The 23,363-nt window shown below is 42.0% G+C and overlaps 3 protein-coding genes across 3 annotated transcripts; 1 reads left to right on the plus strand and 2 right to left on the minus strand.

The window, feature by feature from the left end:
• Positions 1 to 1,084: 1,084 nt before the first annotated feature.
• Positions 1,085 to 2,643, minus strand: LOC142492135 (uncharacterized). The gene is made up of 2 exons (XM_075594825.1): positions 1,549 to 2,643; positions 1,085 to 1,315 (listed from the first exon to the last, which is right to left on the minus strand). The coding sequence occupies exon 1, from the start codon at positions 2,539 to 2,541 to the stop codon at positions 1,549 to 1,551; it is 993 nt and encodes a 330-aa protein (XP_075450940.1). The 5' UTR covers positions 2,542 to 2,643; the 3' UTR covers positions 1,085 to 1,315.
• A 2,877-nt stretch (positions 2,644 to 5,520) lies between these two features.
• LOC142492136 (uncharacterized) lies at positions 5,521 to 7,726 on the minus strand. Its single transcript, XM_075594826.1, has 2 exons — positions 6,632 to 7,726; positions 5,521 to 6,397 (listed from the first exon to the last, which is right to left on the minus strand). The coding sequence occupies exon 1, from the start codon at positions 7,622 to 7,624 to the stop codon at positions 6,632 to 6,634; it is 993 nt and encodes a 330-aa protein (XP_075450941.1). The 5' UTR covers positions 7,625 to 7,726; the 3' UTR covers positions 5,521 to 6,397.
• A 2,026-nt stretch (positions 7,727 to 9,752) lies between these two features.
• Positions 9,753 to 11,448, plus strand: LOC142492137 (uncharacterized). Its single transcript, XM_075594827.1, has 2 exons — positions 9,753 to 10,847; positions 11,081 to 11,448. Exon 1 carries the CDS (start codon positions 9,855 to 9,857, stop codon positions 10,845 to 10,847), a length of 993 nt encoding a protein of 330 aa, XP_075450942.1. The 5' UTR covers positions 9,753 to 9,854; the 3' UTR covers positions 11,081 to 11,448.
• Positions 11,449 to 23,363: the final 11,915 nt, after the last annotated feature.

Raw genomic sequence — 23,363 nt, forward strand, 5'->3', positions numbered from 1 at the left:
CTTGAGCCTAACTGTTGTACATGCATACTGTGTAATTGTGCGACAATAAATCATTTTTGTGTTTTTGCCTATCCAGGGATGCCAGCAAGCAGGGATTGCTAGGGTATGAGTTCAAGGGGGGGGGGGGGTTGGAGAGGAATTGTTGTCAGAATGTGCTTAGATAGTTGGAGTCCAGAGTTGTCGGTTCCATTAAAAATGTACCCGAGAAACATGCTTGGTTCTCGGATACATATAGGCACATTGTCCCGGCATAATCTCCCCTTGAGAACGCTTGCACGACTCACCGCTAGGGTTCCCTGCTTCAGCACAGCCCAGAAAGGTAAATGGGGCAAAGGGATGTAACATATCCCTGTAACCGAAGAAAAAAGTGAATTGCGCTCTAAAAAATGTGTTAATGTGCTCTTAGTGATATTAATAATATAAATAAGATAACCTGTTTACAATATGAGAGGTTTATGCTGCTGCGCTCGTGGTACCGCTCCACAACCAAACTAGTGCAAAAACAAAGAAAGAGACAGCGCAAAAAACCTCATTGTGCAATATTTAAACAAAATTGTATTGGTAAACTGGTGAGTATCACACGTACATCAATATAGTTAGATTTAAGCAGAACATGTTATGGACATGTTACCAATCTGTGCTCAGGGTACAGGACTTCTAGGTTAGCTGGCTTCTCACAGGTCTCGTGGAACAGCATGCAGGGTACAGCAGTCGTCACCGCAGGGGAACTGCCACTCCAGATGAAGAGAACACTCCGATACCGAGTGTTACGGTGGAAAGTCCTATCAACTGTATCCAGCCCTCTGCACACCAGCTTCAAAACGCCACACGGGGCAGAGGATGATTCGGCTATGTATGCCGCTGCAGGGAACCTCACCGTCAGCCGCTTACTCGGAGAACGCTAGACGCACATCCGTGACGTCATCGGGCGGCGTCAGCGTCGTGCGCGAGTGGGTCACTGCTTGAGGAAGCTAGAAGTCCCAAGAATGTCCCGTATAATGCCCGCTTAAGGTCGCGAGCAATTAGACAATGTATTAGACAATGTATTAAAACATCCAGTATATAGGAATAAATGAATGCGCCCCCAATCCAACGCGTTTCGTGTTTACAACACTTCGTCAGGGAATGGAGGATTAATTCATGGGGGCGCTTCATATACCCACAGATCTCTTATGATTGGCTGCTTATCAAAAAGTCCAGCCTCTCATGTGGGAGGTACAATAAAACACAAGTGTTTCCAAGCAAACATAATTATTTTACATAAAATACACACAATATATTTATTAATCAAACAAAAAACTTTTCGGCGATGTTGCTAGAAATATAAAAAAACACATATTAGTACATAAAATCAAACACTTAATATAATTGTTATTTAAAAAGATCTATAAGGTATATATGAAAGAGGAAAAAAGAAAGAAAAATATATATAGGAGAGGTATAACACCAGTTTTGTGACCTATATAGAGAATACACCTATACTCTAAAATGACAGATTTATAAAATTATTATATTTTAAAACAATAATTTAAAATAATTTAAAATTACTTAGTAAAGGGACCAAACATCGAGTTCTTCATTAAGTCCTAGAGGAGACAGAGTTTGCATTTTATAAATCCACAGACTTTCCTGTTTTGAAAGCATCTTGTCTCTATCTCCCCCACGTCTTCCAATGTTAACAATTTGGATACCAATATACTTCAAAAGACTAGAGTCACAGTTATGTTTATTTTTAAAATGTCTAGAAACACTATGATGTTCTAAACCTAATTTGATGTTTCTAGCGTGCTCTAGTATCCGAATCCTCAAATATCTTTTAGTACGTCCAATATATTGGTACCCACATGGACATTGAAGCAAATAGACTACATGTGTGGATTTGCAAGAAATGCAGTCCTTCACCGTAAAACATTCCTTTGTTGTATTTGAAATGAATTTTTTACGGTCAGTATGGAGCATTTTGCAAGCTTTACATCTACCGCAACTAAAATTGCCCTTAGGTTTTACAGGTAACCAGGTTGTCCCCGATTGTAAATCAATTGGGGGACCAATATCACTGGGTGCCAGATAGTGTTTCAAATTTTTTGCTCTACGGTAGATGAAGCTTGGTGTGGACTGTAGAGACGGGCCAAGGATAGGGTCATTACATAGAATATTCCAGCTATTACCTATAATTTTCTGGATATTTCTACTGACTGAGTTATACTCAGTGACAAAGGGGACTTTAATTACATTGTCAATATTTCTATCCTCTGTCACAATTTTAGTCTTATTTTGTATCAGAAGCGACTCTCTGTCCATGTCATAAACCTTTGCTAGTGATTTAGTAAGGAGGGCCCTATCGTATCCACGTTCAATGAATTTATCAAATAAGAGCACCGATTGGCTCTCAAAATCAGACAATAAACTGCAGTTACGTCTTATACGCATAAACTGGCTCTGTGGGATGTTATCTATCCAGGACCGTTTATGGTTGCTTGTTGATAATATGAAGCTATTTGAGTCCACTTTCTTGAAGAAAGTTTTAGTATTAATTTTCATGTCTATTCTAGACTCTAAATGAAGGTCCAGAAAGTGAATCTCTCTGTCATTAGATTCAGCTGTAAACCTCAAATTGAAAGTGTTTTTATTAAGATATATCTTAAAAAGTTCCAAAGTATTCTCATCACCCTCCCAAATGCACAGAATATCGTCAATATATCTTTTCCAAACAATTACATGGTTTGAGAAGGGATTATTATGCCATATGTGTTGGTCCTCCCATGATCCCATGTAAATGTTGGCGTAGCTAGGGGCAAAACGTGTCCCCATAGCCGTACCACAATTCTGAATATAATGTTGATTCAGAAAAAGAAAATAATTGTGGGATAGTATAAATTTAATTGCATTGACGATAAACTCACAATTCAGAGGGTGTAATTCTAGATCCTTCATTAGGGTCTCACTGACGGCTTGTAGGCCTTTATCATGGGGAATACAGGTATATAACGACTGGACGTCGAAAGTGGCCCATCTATAGTTTTCTTGCCATTTTATTGTTTTCACTAAATGGAGAACTGCCGTTGTATCTTTTATGTAAGATGGCTGCACTTTTACATATTTCTGTAAAAAAAAAGTCTATATACTCAGACAAATTGGCCGTCAGTGAGCTAATGCCAGAAATTATTGGCCTACCTGGTGGATCAGTCAGTGATTTGTGTATTTTGGGAAGGTGATAGTACACCGGAACCTTTGGAAATTGTGCATATAAAAATTGAAATTCAGCTTTATTAATTACAGTGGATTCAATAGCTTCATCCAAAAGATTTTTTAAATCCTTGAGGTATTCATTTGTAGGATCGTGGGGGAGTTTACCATAGTAAATAGGGTCATGTAATATACGGAATGCTTCCTTTTCATAGTCCCTTCTATTTTGAAGCACTACCCCTCCCCCTTTGTCTGCTTGTCTTATGATTAATTCATTATTGTCCTGTAATTCTTTAAGGGCTAAATGCTCATTGTACTTTAAATTATGTTGAATATCTGTGGACTTAAAGTTTTTTACTAATGATATGAACTCGTTATTGACTATATTAAAAAATGAATCAATAAAACTGCCTTTACTATTAGCAGGATAAAATCGAGATGGTGGTTTAAAAGGCGTATGTTGACAAAGTGTATCCTCAAAAGTATCATCTCCAGAGACTTGATCTGTCTCCACTAATGTATAATTAATGCTTCTTTCCTTTTTAAGGAAGTGCCTTTTCAAAGTCAAGTTTCTCGTAAATTTGTGTAAATCAGAGAATAACTGAAACCCATTTGGGCCGCTTGACTTTGAAAATTTTAAGCCCTTATTTACACTGGCGACACACTTTATTCGAGCTCGGCTAGTCCCACGAATTCGGGTATACCCGGGTGTATTGAGGTTTGTGACTGTTTTCTGCCCGAGTGCATTGAGTTATTTTCCAGCAGGGATTGAAGCATTTTATTCCCGCTGGCTGCAATACTGAACAGTACATATATATATACTGCATTACAATTCATGAATTTATGCCATCTGGTAGACACGCGAAGCATTGCAGCCTATTAAATCCTAATCATTATCATTTAACAGATCAGCCGCCCATCAGCCAGGCATGAACCCAGGCTGGGAAGGCAAATGCAACGGGGCTTGTCAGAGGTGAGGAGCGGCGCATTCCAGGTATCTGCCAGGTACATACCGGGTATTTGCTCGAATAAAGTGTGTCGGTGCAGTAGAACTTGTTTTTGGCAAGGAGATAATATGATTGAAGATAGGTTAAAGATACCATCCACTTTATCATTTGAGCCTAGTTGGATTCCCTTCTCTGTTTGGGGTTTCCGCCCCCCTCTGGTCCCTCTTCTGGTGAATGATGTCTTTTTTGGGATCTCGATATCTCTTGGCTTTTTATCTGTTTTTCTCTCTCCAATTTTCCCTTCTCTGTCGGACCCAAATATCGTGATTTCAGGGCCTCCAGAAAAAGGGAACGTTGTGGAGATTGGCGCTCAGAGTTCGTTCGGGGTGGTGTACTAGCTCGTTCATATTTATCATACTGTTTCTCTCTATAGTTAGACTCTCCATGTTTTGAATATTCTGATCTGGTATTAGAACTATCTCTTCTTTTATTTTTATAATTTTTATAATATTTTTCTTGATTCTTTTTAGGATAAGGTTTGTATGATTTTTGATGTTCTCTATGTTGTTCACCCTGATCTCTATTCCCTTCGGTGCGGTGACTACCATACCTTTGCTTTTTCTGATTATTTGGCGGGGGATTTTGACCAGTCTTATTACCACTTTTATTTTTTTCTTTTTCAAACCTATTCCAATCTTTCTGTCTACCGTTATCGTAATCATATTTATCACGGTAGAATTTTTTCTGTTTGTTCAACATGATCTCCTCCGTAACTGATTCTAAGTTCATTTTAAGTTCGCATTTTAATTTAGAACAATCAGTATTAATTATTAGAGGTTCTAGTATTAAATTTTTTTTACCGATATCCTTTTCCAATTCTGTGATAGTTTTACTACGCTCATATATAATGAGTCTCATCAGATCTCTAGAACACTCTTCTAGGATCCTGTCCCACTCTTTCATGAAGTGGGCATTGTCTCTCCCAAACGTGGGGTTTTTCTGAAACCGTAATCCACGTGGGGCCCTATTACAATCCAAATATCTTTGGAGGGTATTACGTTCTAACCATAATTTGCTTTCAACCATTAGTAAATTTTCTAGTTGTTTGAAATGTGTTTCAACAGAAATTTCAGATATATCATCATCTTCAAAGACCTTATTCTCATCTTTAAACATTGAATCAAAGAGTGCTGCTCTTTTTTCTCTGCAGCTGGACAAGGTCCATGCCATGGTTAAAAGCTATAGTGTAATACAACAAAAATACAATTTAAAGTGCCGCAAAACGTGAGCTAAAGAAATAGTGATAGAAGAAAAAAGTGAATTGCGCTCTAAAAAATGTGTTAATGTGCTCTTAGTGATATTAATAATATAAATAAGATAACCTGTTTACAATATGAGAGGTTTATGCTGCTGCGCTCGTGGTACCGCTCCACAACCAAACTAGTGCAAAAACAAAGAAAGAGACAGCGCAAAAAACCTCATTGTGCAATATTTAAACAAAATTGTATTGGTAAACTGGTGAGTATCACACGTACATCAATATAGTTAGATTTAAGCAGAACATGTTATGGACATGTTACCAATCTGTGCTCAGGGTACAGGACTTCTAGGTTAGCTGGCTTCTCACAGGTCTCGTGGAACAGCATGCAGGGTACAGCAGTCGTCACCGCAGGGGAACTGCCACTCCAGATGAAGAGAACACTCCGATACCGAGTGTTACGGTGGAAAGTCCTATCAACTGTATCCAGCCCTCTGCACACCAGCTTCAAAACGCCACACGGGGCGGAGGATGATTCGGCTATGTATGCCGCTGCAGGGAACCTCACCGTCAGCCGCTTACTCGGAGAACGCTAGACGCACATCCGTGACGTCATCGGGCGGCGTCAGCGTCGTGCGCGAGTGGGTCACTGCTTGAGGAAGCTAGAAGTCCCAAGAATGTCCCGTATAATGCCCGCTTAAGGTCGCGAGCAATTAGACAATGTATTAGACAATGTATTAAAACATCCAGTATATAGGAATAAATGAATGCGCCCTCAATCCAACGCGTTTCGTGTTTACAACACTTCGTCAGGGAATGGAGGATTAATTCATGGGGGCGCTTCATATACCCACAGATCTCTTATGATTGGCTGCTTATCAAAAAGTCCAGCCTCTCATGTGGGAGGTACAATAAAACACAAGTGTTTCCAAGCAAACATAATTATTTTACATAAAATACACACAATATATTTATTAATCAAACAAAAAACTTTTCGGCGATGTTGCTAGAAATATAAAAAAAACACATATTAGTACATAAAATCAAACACTTAATATAATTGTTATTTAAAAAGATCTATAAGGTATATATGAAAGAGGAAAAAAGAAAGAAAAATATATATAGGAGAGGTATAACACCAGTTTTGTGACCTATATAGAGAATACACCTATACTCTAAAATGACAGATTTATAAAATTATTATATTTTAAAACAATAATTTAAAATAATTTAAAATTACTTAGTAAAGGGACCAAACATCGAGTTCTTCATTAAGTCCTAGAGGAGACAGAGTTTGCATTTTATAAATCCACAGACTTTCCTGTTTTGAAAGCATCTTGTCTCTATCTCCCCCACGTCTTCCAATGTTAACAATTTGGATACCAATATACTTCAAAAGACTAGAGTCACAGTTATGTTTATTTTTAAAATGTCTAGAAACACTATGATGTTCTAAACCTAATTTGATGTTTCTAGCGTGCTCTAGTATCCGAATCCTCAAATATCTTTTAGTACGTCCAATATATTGGTACCCACATGGACATTGAAGCAAATAGACTACATGTGTGGATTTGCAAGAAATGCAGTCCTTCACCGTAAAACATTCCTTTGTTGTATTTGAAATGAATTTTTTACGGTCAGTATGGAGCATTTTGCAAGCTTTACATCTACCGCAACTAAAATTGCCCTTAGGTTTTACAGGTAACCAGGTTGTCCCCGATTGTAAATCAATTGGGGGACCAATATCACTGGGTGCCAGATAGTGTTTCAAATTTTTTGCTCTACGGTAGATGAAGCTTGGTGTGGACTGTAGAGACGGGCCAAGGATAGGGTCATTACATAGAATATTCCAGCTATTACCTATAATTTTCTGGATATTTCTACTGACTGAGTTATACTCAGTGACAAAGGGGACTTTAATTACATTGTCAATATTTCTATCCTCTGTCACAATTTTAGTCTTATTTTGTATCAGAAGCGACTCTCTGTCCATGTCATAAACCTTTGCTAGTGATTTAGTAAGGAGGGCCCTATCGTATCCACGTTCAATGAATTTATCAAATAAGAGCACCGATTGGCTCTCAAAATCAGACAATAAACTGCAGTTACGTCTTATACGCATAAACTGGCTCTGTGGGATGTTATCTATCCAGGACCGTTTATGGTTGCTTGTTGATAATATGAAGCTATTTGAGTCCACTTTCTTGAAGAAAGTTTTAGTATTAATTTTCATGTCTATTCTAGACTCTAAATGAAGGTCCAGAAAGTGAATCTCTCTGTCATTAGATTCAGCTGTAAACCTCAAATTGAAAGTGTTTTTATTAAGATATATCTTAAAAAGTTCCAAAGTATTCTCATCACCCTCCCAAATGCACAGAATATCGTCAATATATCTGTTCTAATACCAGATCAGAATATTCAAAACATGGAGAGTCTAACTATAGAGAGAAACAGTATGATAAATATGAACGAGCTAGTACACCACCCCGAACGAACTCTGAGCGCCAATCTCCACAACGTTCCCTTTTTCTGGAGGCCCTGAAATCACGATATTTGGGTCCGACAGAGAAGGGAAAATTGGAGAGAGAAAAACAGATAAAAAGCCAAGAGATATCGAGATCCCAAAAAAGACATCATTCACCAGAAGAGGGACCAGAGGGGGGCGGAAACCCCAAACAGAGAAGGGAATCCAACTAGGCTCAAATGATAAAGTGGATGGTATCTTTAACCTATCTTCAATCATATTATCTCCTTGCCAAAAACAAGTTCTAAATAAGGGCTTAAAATTTTCAAAGTCAAGCGGCCCAAATGGGTTTCAGTTATTCTCTGATTTACACAAATTTACGAGAAACTTGACTTTGAAAAGGCACTTCCTTAAAAAGGAAAGAAGCATTAATTATACATTAGTGGAGACAGATCAAGTCTCTGGAGATGATACTTTTGAGGATACACTTTGTCAACATACGCCTTTTAAACCACCATCTCGATTTTATCCTGCTAATAGTAAAGGCAGTTTTATTGATTCATTTTTTAATATAGTCAATAACGAGTTCATATCATTAGTAAAAAACTTTAAGTCCACAGATATTCAACATAATTTAAAGTACAATGAGCATTTAGCCCTTAAAGAATTACAGGACAATAATGAATTAATCATAAGACAAGCAGACAAAGGGGGAGGGGTAGTGCTTCAAAATAGAAGGGACTATGAAAAGGAAGCATTCCGTATATTACATGACCCTATTTACTATGGTAAACTCCCCCACGATCCTACAAATGAATACCTCAAGGATTTAAAAAATCTTTTGGATGAAGCTATTGAATCCACTGTAATTAATAAAGCTGAATTTCAATTTTTATATGCACAATTTCCAAAGGTTCCGGTGTACTATCACCTTCCCAAAATACACAAATCACTGACTGATCCACCAGGTAGGTCAATAATTTCTGGCATTAGCTCACTGACGGCCAATTTGTCTGAGTATATAGACTTTTTTTTACAGAAATATGTAAAAGTGCAGCCATCTTACATAAAAGATACAACGGCAGTTCTCCATTTAGTGAAAACAATAAAATGGCAAGAAAACTATAGATGGGCCACTTTCGACGTCCAGTCGTTATATACCTGTATTCCCCATGATAAAGGCCTACAAGCCATCAGTGAGACCCTAATGAAGGATCTACACTGGCGACACACTTTATTCGAGCTTGGCTAGTCCCACGAATTCGGGTATACCCGGGTGTATTGAGGTTTGTGACTGTTTTCTGCCCGAGTACATTGAGTTATTTTTCAGGCAGGGATTGAAGCATTTTATTCCCGCTGGCTGCAATACTGCACAGTATATATATATACACTGCATTACAATTCATGAATTTATGCCATCTGGTAGACACGCGAAGCATTGCAGCCTATTAAATCCTAATCATCCTCATTTAACAGATCAGCCGCCCATCAGCCAGGCATGAACCCAGGCTGGGAAGGCAAATGCAACGGGGCTTGTCAGAGGTGAGGAGCGGCGCATTCCAGGTATCTGCCAGGTACATACCGGGTATTTGCTCGAATAAAGTGTGTCGGTGCAGTAGAATTACACCCTCTGAATTGTGAGTTTATCGTCAATGCAATTAAATTTATACTATCCCACAATTATTTTCTTTTTCTGAATCAACATTATATTCAGAATTGTGGTACGGCTATGGGGACACGTTTTGCCCCTAGCTACGCCAACATTTACATGGGATCATGGGAGGACCAACACATATGGCATAATAATCCCTTCTCAAACCATGTAATTGTTTGGAAAAGATATATTGACGATATTCTGTGCATTTGGGAGGGTGATGAGAATACTTTGGAACTTTTTAAGATATATCTTAATAAAAACACTTTCAATTTGAGGTTTACAGCTGAATCTAATGACAGAGAGATTCACTTTCTGGACCTTCATTTAGAGTCTAGAATAGACATGAAAATTAATACTAAAACTTTCTTCAAGAAAGTGGACTCAAATAGCTTCATATTATCAACAAGCAACCATAAACGGTCCTGGATAGATAACATCCCACAGAGCCAGTTTATGCGTATAAGACGTAACTGCAGTTTATTGTCTGATTTTGAGAGCCAATCGGTGCTCTTATTTGATAAATTCATTGAACGTGGATACGATAGGGCCCTCCTTACTAAATCACTAGCAAAGGTTTATGACATGGACAGAGAGTCGCTTCTGATACAAAATAAGACTAAAATTGTGACAGAGGATAGAAATATTGACAATGTAATTAAAGTCCCCTTTGTCACTGAGTATAACTCAGTCAGTAGAAATATCCAGAAAATTATAGGTAATAGCTGGAATATTCTATGTAATGACCCTATCCTTGGCCCGTCTCTACAGTCCACACCAAGCTTCATCTACCGTAGAGCAAAAAATTTGAAACACTATCTGGCACCCAGTGATATTGGTCCCCCAATTGATTTACAATCGGGGACAACCTGGTTACCTGTAAAACCTAAGGGCAATTTTAGTTGCGGTAGATGTAAAGCTTGCAAAATGCTCCATACTGACCGTAAAAAATTCATTTCAAATACAACAAAGGAATGTTTTACGGTGAAGGACTGCATTTCTTGCAAATCCACACATGTAGTCTATTTGCTTCAATGTCCATGTGGGTACCAATATATTGGACGTACTAAAAGATATTTGAGGATTCGGATACTAGAGCACGCTAGAAACATCAAATTAGGTTTAGAACATCATAGTGTTTCTAGACATTTTAAAAATAAACATAACTGTGACTCTAGTCTTTTGAAGTATATTGGTATCCAAATTGTTAACATTGGAAGACGTGGGGGAGATAGAGACAAGATGCTTTCAAAACAGGAAAGTCTGTGGATTTATAAAATGCAAACTCTGTCTCCTCTAGGACTTAATGAAGAACTCGATGTTTGGTCCCTTTACTAAGTAATTTTAAATTATTTTAAATTATTGTTTTAAAATATAATAATTTTATAAATCTGTCATTTTAGAGTATAGGTGTATTCTCTATATAGGTCACAAAACTGGTGTTATACCTCTCCTATATATATTTTTCTTTCTTTTTTCCTCTTTCATATATACCTTATAGATCTTTTTAAATAACAATTATATTAAGTGTTTGATTTTATGTACTAATATGTGTTTTTTTATATTTCTAGCAACATCGCCGAAAAGTTTTTTGTTTGATTAATAAATATATTGTGTGTATTTTATGTAAAATAATTATGTTTGCTTGGAAACACTTGTGTTTTATTGTACCTCCCACATGAGAGGCTGGACTTTTTGATAAGCAGCCAATCATAAGAGATCTGTGGGTATATGAAGCGCCCCCATGAATTAATCCTCCATTCCCTGACGAAGTGTTGTAAACACGAAACGCGTTGGATTGAGGGCGCATTCATTTATTCCTATATACTGGATGTTTTAATACATTGTCTAATACATTGTCTAATTGCTCGCGACCTTAAGCGGGCATTATACGGGACATTCTTGGGACTTCTAGCTTCCTCAAGCAGTGACCCACTCGCGCACGATGCTGACGCCGCCCGATGACGTCACGGATGTGCGTCTAGCGTTCTCCGAGTAAGCGGCTGACGGTGAGGTTCCCTGCAGCGGCATACATAGCCGAATCATCCTCCGCCCCGTGTGGCGTTTTGAAGCTGGTGTGCAGAGGGCTGGATACAGTTGATAGGACTTTCCACCGTAACACTCGGTATCGGAGTGTTCTCTTCATCTGGAGTGGCAGTTCCCCTGCGGTGACGACTGCTGTACCCTGCATGCTGTTCCACGAGACCTGTGAGAAGCCAGCTAACCTAGAAGTCCTGTACCCTGAGCACAGATTGGTAACATGTCCATAACATGTTCTGCTTAAATCTAACTATATTGATGTACGTGTGATACTCACCAGTTTACCAATACATATCCCTGTAACCATAAGGGTTCCCTAGGTTAAGGGGGATACCAAGTTACTGCCCAGGTAGCCCAGATCCTGTATTGGGGTTGTGAGGGGACACTTTGACTCAAGTCCATGTCTACGAGATAGTGTGTAGGGAATATAGGCGAGTAGAAAATAAAGTGCAGCTTTCTATTCTATTCCCCATACCCAGAGACTTAGGACATATACAAGTATATTTTATTCATTGTTGTTTAATATGGTATATAAAGTTGTGCATGGTAAATGAGCTGGGACTTTCAGAACCAATGTTCTGACAGGCTACCAGGGCTACAAAGTTAGGTGCTAGTAAGTCTGCAGAACATCAGAGTCATAGCCACCAAAGGATGTCTGAGGTGTGAAGACCATTTGGGTAGCAGGGAAGGGTTTAAGTACCCATGTCCTGGGATGAATGGAAGTCGTCCGGGTTACCATTTGTCTCACCAGACTTGGAGGAGCCTGATCCAGCAGGTGGCATCTGAATAGCAAGGGACTTAGGTGGCAAACTTGTGCATGTCCCTTGGCAGATTCAGATTCCCCACTTACCCGGCTTTCTAGACCATCATCGCTCTGATTGGCTAGTAAGAAAGTTCCCACGCTCTGATTAGCTATAGTATTTTATGAAAGAACTCCAAAATACTATAAGAAACCCCTCAGCTAATCAGTCAGGAGATTCTCAAGCGCCAAAACAGTGGCAGGCTTTTTGAATGTGCTAAAAAGTGCTCTTGCACGAATAGCAAGGCACTGGCTTCAGAAAAACCTACCCGGAATATTTTCTAAGTCCAGCTTTTTGCGACCAAGTTCTCATAAACAAATGTAGCGGTCGCGGTTGGGATTGCAAGCAATTTTAGTTCTAGGACATTTGGAGCTGTGTCCCGATCAAGGAGAAAACTCTGTTTTAGAGTGTGCACAGCAGCTGGGAAAGTCTACAATTTTTTTTACCCCAGTTCCCAAGTAAGTGTGTCTTTTCTTATGTAGTTTGTATATCATAGTGTGTATGCCTTTTCATGCGAATAAAACACAATTTATTTCACTTTACATGTTTTGCTCAATGAATGATCCTGGTAAAAAGGTATAAATGCCTAGTCTACCGTAACAAGCACTCAACAATAAATCTGGAAAAATCAATTAAATGCCATAAAGACAAAGCAAATTTCGCAAAGCTGCACACAATATGCTATTACAAAGTTTGACTCTCACAGATTATAAAGTAAAAGGTATTGAGTAAGTATTGTACATCCTATGCCTACCTATGCATACCCTCTTTGTAATGCCATTAGGTCCCAGCATAGTCAGTCTAAGTGACACAATGTCATATCCAGTGTGGGTGCAGCATGCATTAACCTCCCTAGACACAGCTTCCATTTCATGGGACAAATGGGTGGAATGCAGACTGCACCAAGTTTGATGCTGCAAGATATTCTTTCCCCTGTTTTCACTTCCAGTTAATGTAAGAGTTTACCCCAAAAAAAAGTCTTCTTTAAAAAAAAAAAAAAAACAACTATGGACATTCCCAAGATTTGTGACTGTTCCAATGTGGGCTACAAAAATAAATTGTACTGCTAACCTTATGTACTTTACCCAGTGACCTCTAATGCTATAATAAAAACATTTTTTAAATTATCCTTGCATTTTTAAACAAGGATTTACATTCTTGTCCAAAAGATTTTTTAATGTTAAATGTTTTTTTTAAAACAATCTCTCTTTTTTAAAGTATATACTATTCAACATATTTCCTTATAAACAAACAATTTATACTATACACAGTGACCCAGGCAATGTATTTTTTTTTTTTCCAAATAATTTTATTAGGCAGTTAAATATGGAAGCAGGTACAACAAGCGAAATAGCCTAACATTTTTAAATCGACATATTTTTTGGGGGAAACAGATTGACAACCTCAGTTGTCTGAAAAGAGGGGGGAGTGCCTTCCAAGAGGGGAGGCAGGGGGGAGAGTGGGGTGGAGGGGAGAGGGGGTTGGATGGGGAAGGGTAGGGGGGGGTGGGTGTCCCATCTGGCTGTTGGGGATGTAGTCTCGCAGGTAGTTTTTGTTCTCTCAAGGAGAGGGGGTAGTCCTCTGTCTCGTTGAAGCTGGTTGTCTGACCCTATTGCAGGAGGTCCATGGTTCCCAGATGTCCTCATGGGCGGGGAGTTTTTGTCTCACTATGGCGGTAAGTCTTTCCATGATCATCACCTCGCTGACTTTTTTTGATCGTACCAAGTGCCGGCGTGGTTGTTTTCCTCCAGGAGGCCGCGATACAGCATCTTGCCAAGGTCAGAATGAAGGATATTAATTTCCTGGTTGGCCGGACTATGTCGGTCATTGGTGCGGCCAACAGGTAGGTCAGTGGTTCGATAGGTATTTCCAGGTCGGTTACCTCTTTTATCAAAATTTGGACCTTGGCCCAATACTTCACAATTTCTGGACAGGTCCACCAGATGTGGACCATGTCGCCTCTATGACCACAGCGTCTCCAACATAGGTCTGATGCCAGAGGGTAGATCTGGTTTAATCGTGCTGGGGTAAGATACCAGCCAAACATAATTGTATAAATGTTTTCCTTTATTGTAGTACATAGGGCAGTTTCTGAGGCTGCCTGACAGATTTCCTCCCAAGTCTCTCTGTCGATATTTATATTTAGGTCTGCTGCCCATTTGTAAGAGTATAGTCATGCTCTTTGGTGGGTCAAGGAGTGCTCTAGAGCACCATATATGTCCGAGATTGGACCTTTCTGGTGGTCCTTTGTCTCGCAAAGGTGTTCAAACGTCGTGAGAGTGGGGTATTCTGGGAGAGGGCATGTTGTCCTAACAAAGTTTCTGATTTGGATGTATTTAAATGTGTCCAATTCTCTAATTTTATATTTGGTCCTCAGTTCTTGGAAGCTCAGAAGCCTCCCTAGGCTCAGTAGGTCCGCAATCGCCTCTATACCCCGTGTGTTGAATTGGTCGAACAGTTTAGATCCACATCCCGGGGGGAACTTTGGATTGTTAAAAATAGGGGTCAATTGGGAACTTTTGGTGGTAAGGCCGTATTTGTATTTACATCTTATCCAAACGTCCCACGTGAACCGTGAGGCCTGTAGTTTAAGATTGTGTGTATGCCCCTCTCTTCTGTCCAGGCTCCAGAGGCAGGCTTGCAGAGAAGGCATTTTGGCACATCGAGTCTCTATCTCTACCCAACTACAACGGGTCGGGTCCGAGTTCCACATTACTACCTGCTTGAGCTGTGCAGCTAAGTAATATCTATGTAGATCAGGAACTCCCAGTCCTCCCCTAGATCTTGCTGCCAACAGGACCGATCTGGCGACTCTGGGTCTCTTGCCCTGCCAAATGAAGTGAAACAGTCTGTTCTGAATATGTTTTAGATCAGTGCCCGGAATGTGGGTCGGGAGTGTTTGGAAAAGGTATAACATTCTTGGGAGTATATTCATCTTGGTAGATATCATTCTACCGAACCACGATATCTGGTAACCTTCCCACTGATCTAGATCTTTTATGATCTTGTCCCATAACTTCGGGTAGTTATCCCGGTATAAATCCCGGTAGTGCCTTGACACATTAATTCCCAGATATTTAATGTATGAAGGGCACCATCTGTAGTTAAAGTTTGTTTTGAGGAGTTTGACTTCGGGATCTGGGAGACAAAGTTTAGAGCCTCTGATTTTTCGCTGTTTATTTTGTATCCTGATACTTTACCAAACTCCGTTAGTTCCTTCTGAAGGTTAGGGAGGGAAGTTAGGGGTTTAGTCAAAGTGAGAATGATATCATCAGCGAATAGGGAAATTTTGTATTGCGCTTTTTCAATAGGGAGGCAATGTATTTTTTAAACATACGGGTATCATGTTAACTGTACAAGTATTACGTAATTGTTCATTTATTATTACCTAAATGGTATGTAGTTACACACTCAGGTAATCAAGTATAGTTCATTCTGATAATGATCTATAATCATCTTATCTAGGTTCTTTAAAGATCCAAAAACACAGACTTTGTCAAGCTATGCACAGTTTGCATGTTATAAAATAGATGCTTATGGTCTCTTCTTAAATCTCAATATGTAATAAAGATTAATCAACCAGGAGTCTGTTACACCGATACCATTGTCTGGGTCTCTGGCTCTAAGATCAAGAAATGGGCATCCTTGTAAAGGGGTGATAATCAGATAAAGAATCTTTTTAACTGAAGAATTCTTCAAAGGTTCTCCAATTTACAATGATGGATCTTACAGGAGTGCAAGTTTGTATGTATATAAATACAGAGGAGTAGAAGGTTCTCCATTTACTCATCTGAATTTTCTATATACTTGTAAGGGATCGGGGGACTACATAGCCGATCAGGCAGAGGAGATACCCTAAAGGAGTTGAAGGAGTTGAAGGATGTAAGGACTCAGCTTAACCTCCTCCTCACTTCCAGGGCCGAGAAGGACTTGAGTTGGACACATAGAAAATTTTATGAGAAAGCCAACAAGCCAGACACGATGTTAGCTAACCGACTTCGCAATAGGCAACCAAATTATAATATACAAGCAATTAGAACTAAGTCAGGGGAGACATCCTCTAACCCCAAAGTTATAGTGGAGGAGTTTAAACAATATTATGCTCAGCTGTACAACGGGGAGAAGGTGATTCATAATGTAAATACAAGGGGCATACTGCGTAATTTTTTAGCAGATGCTGTACTGCCACAGTTGGGCAAACTGGAGCGGGAGGCGATACAGGGTGATTTTACACGGGAGGAATTGACAGCGGTAGTCAAAAATTTAAAGTCTTCCAAGGCCCCGGGCCCAGATGGGTTCTCCAACCTCTACTACAAAAAATGTATAGGTACACTAGCCCCACATATGCTCTGGTTATTTAACGGGGTCCTGGCGGGAGAGCCCTTCTCAGAACAGATGCTCCAGGCATCAATCTCCTTGATCCACAAAAAGGACAAAGATCCCACAAATTGCCAAAGCTAGAGGCCGATATCATTGATAAATTCGGATGTTAAAATCTATTCTAAATTACTGGCCAATAGATTAAGTGTTGTCCTGCCTAGGCTGATCCATCCGGATCAGGTTGGTTTTATTAGAGATAGACAAGCGGCCGATAATACAAGAAGAGTAATAGATATAATTGACTTTGTCAACGCCAGCAAGGTTCGTAGCTTGGTGTTAAGCCTGGACGCGGAGAAAGCCTTTGACAGGATTACTGGCCATACTTGGAGACCACGCTTGGGGCATTTGGATCCGGGGAAAAGATCCTAAGGGCGATAAAAGCATTATACACAGCTCAAGCAGTGAGGGTGCTCCACCAGGGCTTCCCCTCCGAGTTGTTTCCAATCAAAAGTGGGACAAGGCAAGGGTGCCCGCTATCACCCCTGCTCTTTGCCCTATGCATTGAGCCACTAGCAGCACATATACGTAGTAATAGAGACATTACGGGGGTCCAAATATATTCACAGGAGCACAAGTTAGCGTTATATGCAGACGACATTATTTTGACGATTACCAAGCCACTCACCTCCCTCCCCAATCTGTTTGCGCTCTTGGGACGGTTCAATCAGATCTCAGGTTTCAAGATCAACCAGACAAAAACTGAGGCAATGGGCTTGAACATCCCCGACGAGATGCAAAAACTATTAGAACTCAATTTTGAGTTTAAATGGCAGCCCAAGTCCATAAAATACCTAGGGGTGCATATCACAAAAAAGATAGCCTCCCTATATCAAGCAAATTATCCCAGTCTAGCGAGGACTCTAAAAAAGGAATTGAGAGACTGGTCGGCATATGGTATTTCTGTTAGGAATGTGAGCACACAGCATCTCAGGCGGAGCTCACGGCTCTCTCCTTACACTTCTCAGACCCTTCCACTACAACCACGCAAGCCCCCTTCAGCTTCATCACTTACCCCTCGGCATGGTGGGACGCTCCACGAGGTTCTTCCTCCTCCCTCTGCGCCGCAGCCGTCGGCGCGGAATCGCCGCCCCGCACGCACGTGCGAACCCCACATTGCTTCCTCCCATGCACACGTTGGACTTACAGTGCACACACAAAAGCCCTTGAACTTATCCCCACTCAGGCTCCGCCCCCAAACACCGCATGGTTACAATCTGGCTCTTGCTGAGTGTCACCTGAGCTCTAAGAACAGCTGCCAATGCACTGAAGCTCCCTTGGCTCCCCCAGGCACGCCCCCTCTCCTGGTTGGCTGTTCCAGCTTTATATACCCTCTCTGTTCTGTGCTTCCTCGCTCGTCATAGTTTTTGTATGGGTGTTTCACAGTGCTTGTTCTTTGATTCTCTCGGTTTAGACGCGGCTTGGCAGACTACCCCCTTTGGCTCTCGACTTCGGATTGTTCCTGTTTAAGTACCTTCTGGCTCCCTTCGACCTCGGCACTCATCTCGATTCCTCCATACATCTCCTACCCCTGATCTCGGCAACGACAACGACCATTCTTCTCGGAAAACGGTATCGGCAAGTATTCTCGCAATACACCCCATCTGGCCTGGCACCATCTAATACCACAACCCGGACACGTCCCTCGCTCTGTCGGTGTGTGTATTCATACCTGCCACTTCAGTTCTAGGGACAGGTCTGGTCTGCGGGCTACTCCGGCGTAACAATTTCATGTCTAGGCAGAATTCACAGTGTAAAGATGAATATTCTCCCCCGGATACTCTATTTGTTTCAAACTCTTCCGATACCCGTGGTGAGATCCGAGATTAAAGATTTACAAAATTCAATAAAAAAATTTATATGGAAAGGCAAACAACCACGGATAAAGGCAGCTATTATGCAAAAATCTAAGGAAGCGGGAGGACTGGCAGTGCCATACTTGCTGTCCTATTATAAAGCGGTGCAGTTGTGCCAAATCACGCAATGGCATGGAGACCCAGAGCTGCGAAGGTGGGTGGCACTGGAGAGGGAGTTGTGTGCCCCACTGGAGCTCAGGGATCTAATCTGGTACCCAAAAAAAGAGTTAAAGCTCTAAAAGAGCCTTTGACATCGGTACTCAACTCACTTTCAGTCTGTGAGGTGTCTAAACAGAGTGACTCATTGACCTCTAAACACACATTAATGCCCCTTTATATAGTAACCCGGATTTTGCTCCTGGACTAGAGGGGAAGAATTTTACGCTCTGGCGACAATTAGGGGTTAATAGATTGAAAGACCTGGAGGGCAGAAACACTATTAAATCATTTGACCAATTAAAGTCAGAAACAGGCATCCCTAACACAGAATTTATTAGATACTTCCAGGTCCGGGCATTTTACAATAAACACATGGTGAGACCACCTTTAACGAATTTTGAAAGGCTCTGTGTGCGGGGCACTGACACACGGGGACTGATCTCCACTCTGTACAGAAATGTGGTCGGTTCTGACAAAGACGACACAAACAGACCCAGATTCATGAGTCAATGGGAGTTGGATCTACAAGAAACATTAGAGGACGACGACTGGACTGAGATATTCAAGGCTGCGGGCAGTAGCTCTATCTGCACGACATTGAAGGAGAACTCATATAAGGTATTGTTGAGGTGGTATCTCACCCCAGTTAGATTAGCTAAATTTATCAAAGGCGCTTCCCCGCTCTCCCCGCGGCACTGCGGGGAAAGAGGTGATCTGGTGCACATGCTGTGGTCCTGCCCGAAGCTTATGCCAGTTTGGCAACAGATTCTAGATTGGCTGCAGAGGATCTTGGGCCTCCAAATTCAGCTAGACCAGTGGCTGTTCCTGCTAAGCAAACAGCTATGCGGTGCGAGACTGCAGCATTGTGGAACCAGAACGCAATTCCATCAATAGACAAAATTAGAAATCGAATTTGGTTTGTAGGCCAGATGGAAAAGTTAACAAGTCTGGTTAATGACACTGGCTCAAAATTTCAAAAGGTCTGGCTGCCGTGGCTAGCCCAGATGGATATTCCAGGGCTGAGCAATGCCACCATCTGGCTTTAATAGGACAAATGAGTTCTCCTTGGATGCGCAACGAAGGAGACGGATTGGACGTAGAGAACCGACGGTAGGCCCCCCCCATATAGAGAGCTGGGAACAAGCTGGTGCTTCAAAACCCCAGTACGAGGGAGAGTTACAACACCGAGAGTCGGTGGTGACCAATTGACAGAGGGATTCAGGAAGAGAATGGGAACGCCTTCCCAAAGCCCCCCTACCCCCCTCTCCCCTCCCCTTATCCCTCTCCCCCTACCTGTCTATGTCTTGTTGTCTTCCCTTCCCGTGTCTGTTAAATGTGGTATGTCCGATGTAGAGTCTGTCCAACCGGACAGTGTAACGCAATGTTAACTGTATGATATCTATCTGAAAAATAATAAACAGAAAGTTGAAAAAAAAAAACAGCCCATAAAAAACAATCACATAACTACAGCAACAAGACACAATCTCTTTTGCAAACGTTATACTGGTATCTTGTGTACCTAAAATGCTATAGTACCATAACATGTCACCCCAAGTACATTGTTACTCATATATTGTTATTTTATTTTTTATATGTTGGAAAGTGTTGCAACCCCTATGTGCATAACACCCAACTTGCCTGGAATATCCAATATATATATTGTGATGCCGTCACTGCCCTCTAAGGGCTAGAATGGGGCAGTTGTGGGACTTTACAGCTCTCATAGAGTTAATCATTCTGGAAAGGTCTGTTCAGCTGTGAGTTAATGAGCTAATTAGCCTAGCCTGTATAGTCAGGAAGTGATACAGAGATTCCCCCCCCCATGCTGCCAGACACACACTGTTGAGAGTTAGGCCGAGTCCATAGAAGGACAGGCCGCGCTGAGCCGTGCGGATGCTCCGCGTTAAGCCCCTGCATCCTCAATGAGGATGCCTTGAGAGGGGGCTCACGTGAGCTCAGTCCGCAGGCTGAAAACATCCAATCAGCGCGGAGCAGCATCAACGTCACGGCGCCGTGATGTCGGCTCCGTGACGTTGACGTCGGTGCGTCGCGGGCGATTGGCCCAGTGACGTCACTGCCCCGCCTCCCTCAGTCTCCCCCCGCCTCCGATGGCGCCCGCTGGCTCACCTGCATGGGCATGAAATCATGCAGATTTCAGCAGGCGAGCCTCAGCGTCAGCGTGGCTCCGAACTCCTCACCCCTCTGTGGCCCCAGCCTTATACAGAGAGGGTTAGAGACGCTGCTGCTATACTGATCTGGGAAGGCACACACAGACAGCCCTGTGAGAGATTGAAAGGGGACCTGCTGCAAGTACACTGGGTAAAGTGGGGAAAGAGTTTAGTTCTCCCATGATTAGTTAGCGACTAAGCAGTATTAGTCAGTACTCCTGGAAGGAGTTAGGTCTTCTGTTTCTGTTTTGTGTTATGAGTTAACCCTGTACCTGCTTTGTACCCTGTAAATAAACCCCTGCTTAGAAAGTACAGTGTTTCCTGCCTTTGATCAGGACAAAAGATCTGACGCTGGGACGGAGACGTCACAATTGGTGGAGAATGTGGGCAGTCCACAAGGCAGTGAAAGGGGAAAATGGAGGAATTTCTGACCTCGCTTCAGTACAAACGAACAGAAAATTCTGCAATTTTAATGCGAGGTTTGCAGCAACTGGCAAAGACCCAAGAGATGTCAAAATCCTATAATGAGAGTTTACTACAGATGACAAAGTCACAAACTGAAAGTACAGCGGCGTTAGTAAAGCAGATGGCGCTGTCCCTACATCAGACGCTAAAAGATGAGCAAAACGAGGCGCAACTTCGCCTACACCAGGAGCTCCGAGTGTTGGGAGAGAAAATTACCACCCAGCCTGGAGTGGCCCCACAGGTTACTCACCAGGTAAAAACGCACCTCATTCCGAAAATGACGATGGACCATGACGTTGAGGCGTACCTGTCAATCTTCGAGCGCACCGCAGAACGCGAAGGATGGACAGCTGAGGAGTGGGCGGGAATAATTGCTCCCTTCCTGGTGGGTGACTCACAACAAGCCTATTATGACTCAGAGCCCGAGCAAGCTAAAGACTATGACACCCTGAAGGCGGAGATTATGGCATGGCTAGGGGTCACCCTCGCAGTTCGGGCCCAACGGTTCCATTCCTGGCGTTATGATTTGGAGAAGACACCCCGCTCTCAACTCTATAACCTTATACACTCTGCAAGTAAGTGGCTCCAGCCTGAGGTATGTTCCATTGCAGCAGTTGTCGAAAGAGTTGTTATAGACCGGTTCCTGAGGGGTCTCCCCCGCACTATCCAGAAGTGGGTGAGCTAGAGTGACCCCAAAGACGCCGAACAGTTGGTCGCTTTAGTCAAATGTTACTTGACTGCCAAAGAGATGTCCAAGAGTTCATGTCCAGATGAGTGCTCCTGTTCTCGCTTCCTGCGCTCCAGGAGGTCCGATAAGACTGTTCAACAGGATAGGAACCTCAAGGACTCATTGACTTCCGTAAAGGAGTAGGAAGTCCCACAGCACCTAGGAGGGACTCTGGTCTCGTTGTTCCCAGTAGACTGGAGACAAAACACCGACCCAGTTTTGAAAGATATATAGAGTGCTACAGATGCCATGAACTTGGACATGTGGCCGCAGTTTGCCCTCGTAACGCAAAACCAATGGAATGTAACTTTTCTGAGGGGCATGGTTCGTGCTGGGTTTCTACGGTTCAGCACAGTTCTTGCAGTTCAGAAGAGGACGATGAGGACTCCTATGTGGCCCCACGGAAAGGACAACCTCCGTGTGCAACAGAAGCTGCAGGGAAAGTTTACCCCGTGGCATCAGAAAAGACCAGAGGTGGATTACAACATAGAGCGCTTGGTGCAATCGTCACAGGAGTGACTACTAGCCTTGGCATGACAAAGGCTACCGATACCGCCATAAGCAGAAATCCAAGTGAGTCAGACCAAAAGAGTGTTGACTGGAAACAGTTCTATGAGGTGTCCCAACAAGGCGTTCAATGCCTCATTGGCAAGCAAGAAGTTTCTCAACAAGAGGTCTGCACGTTAAAAACAGAGCTGGGTAAAGTAAAGCAGCAAGTGCTACAGGAGCGACTGAGTACCCAGTGGGTCCTCGTCGAGCAGCATGATGAGCTGAAGGCCACCCTGAGCCTTACCCGAGCATCACTGGAAGCAGAATACAAAAAAACTAAAAATGTCCAAACCTTGGAATCTGAAAAACTGAAGTTGAATAAAAGGCTTCTAGTGCTAAAGCGGATAACTGAACACACGTCCCAGCAACTCACTGCTATAAAGGAATATAACCTGAAGCTGGAGAAAGAGCTGAGAAGCAGAGAGCCTGCTTCATCACCAAAAATCAGTACTCCCAGGAGAAAGAGGCATGGAAAACAGAAGCAGCAGCAATCCTAGCGACAAAAACTACAAAGATCCAAAATCTGAAGGATGCGCTGACACAAATCCAGAGCAAACACCGGGAAGAGATGGAGGCCCTGAGAGGAATTGAATTGGCAGCTGCCTTGAGCCAGAAAAGAAGTATAGAAGGACAGCTTCAAGACCTGAGGAAGGACTTGGAGTTTGAGCTTGCTGGCCGCAAGAAGGCAGAGAAAACCCCGTGTGACCTAGGCG

This window comes from Ascaphus truei, chromosome 4 (genome assembly GCF_040206685.1).
Source record: "Ascaphus truei isolate aAscTru1 chromosome 4, aAscTru1.hap1, whole genome shotgun sequence".
In the NCBI taxonomy this organism is placed as follows: Eukaryota; Metazoa; Chordata; class Amphibia; order Anura; family Ascaphidae; genus Ascaphus; species Ascaphus truei.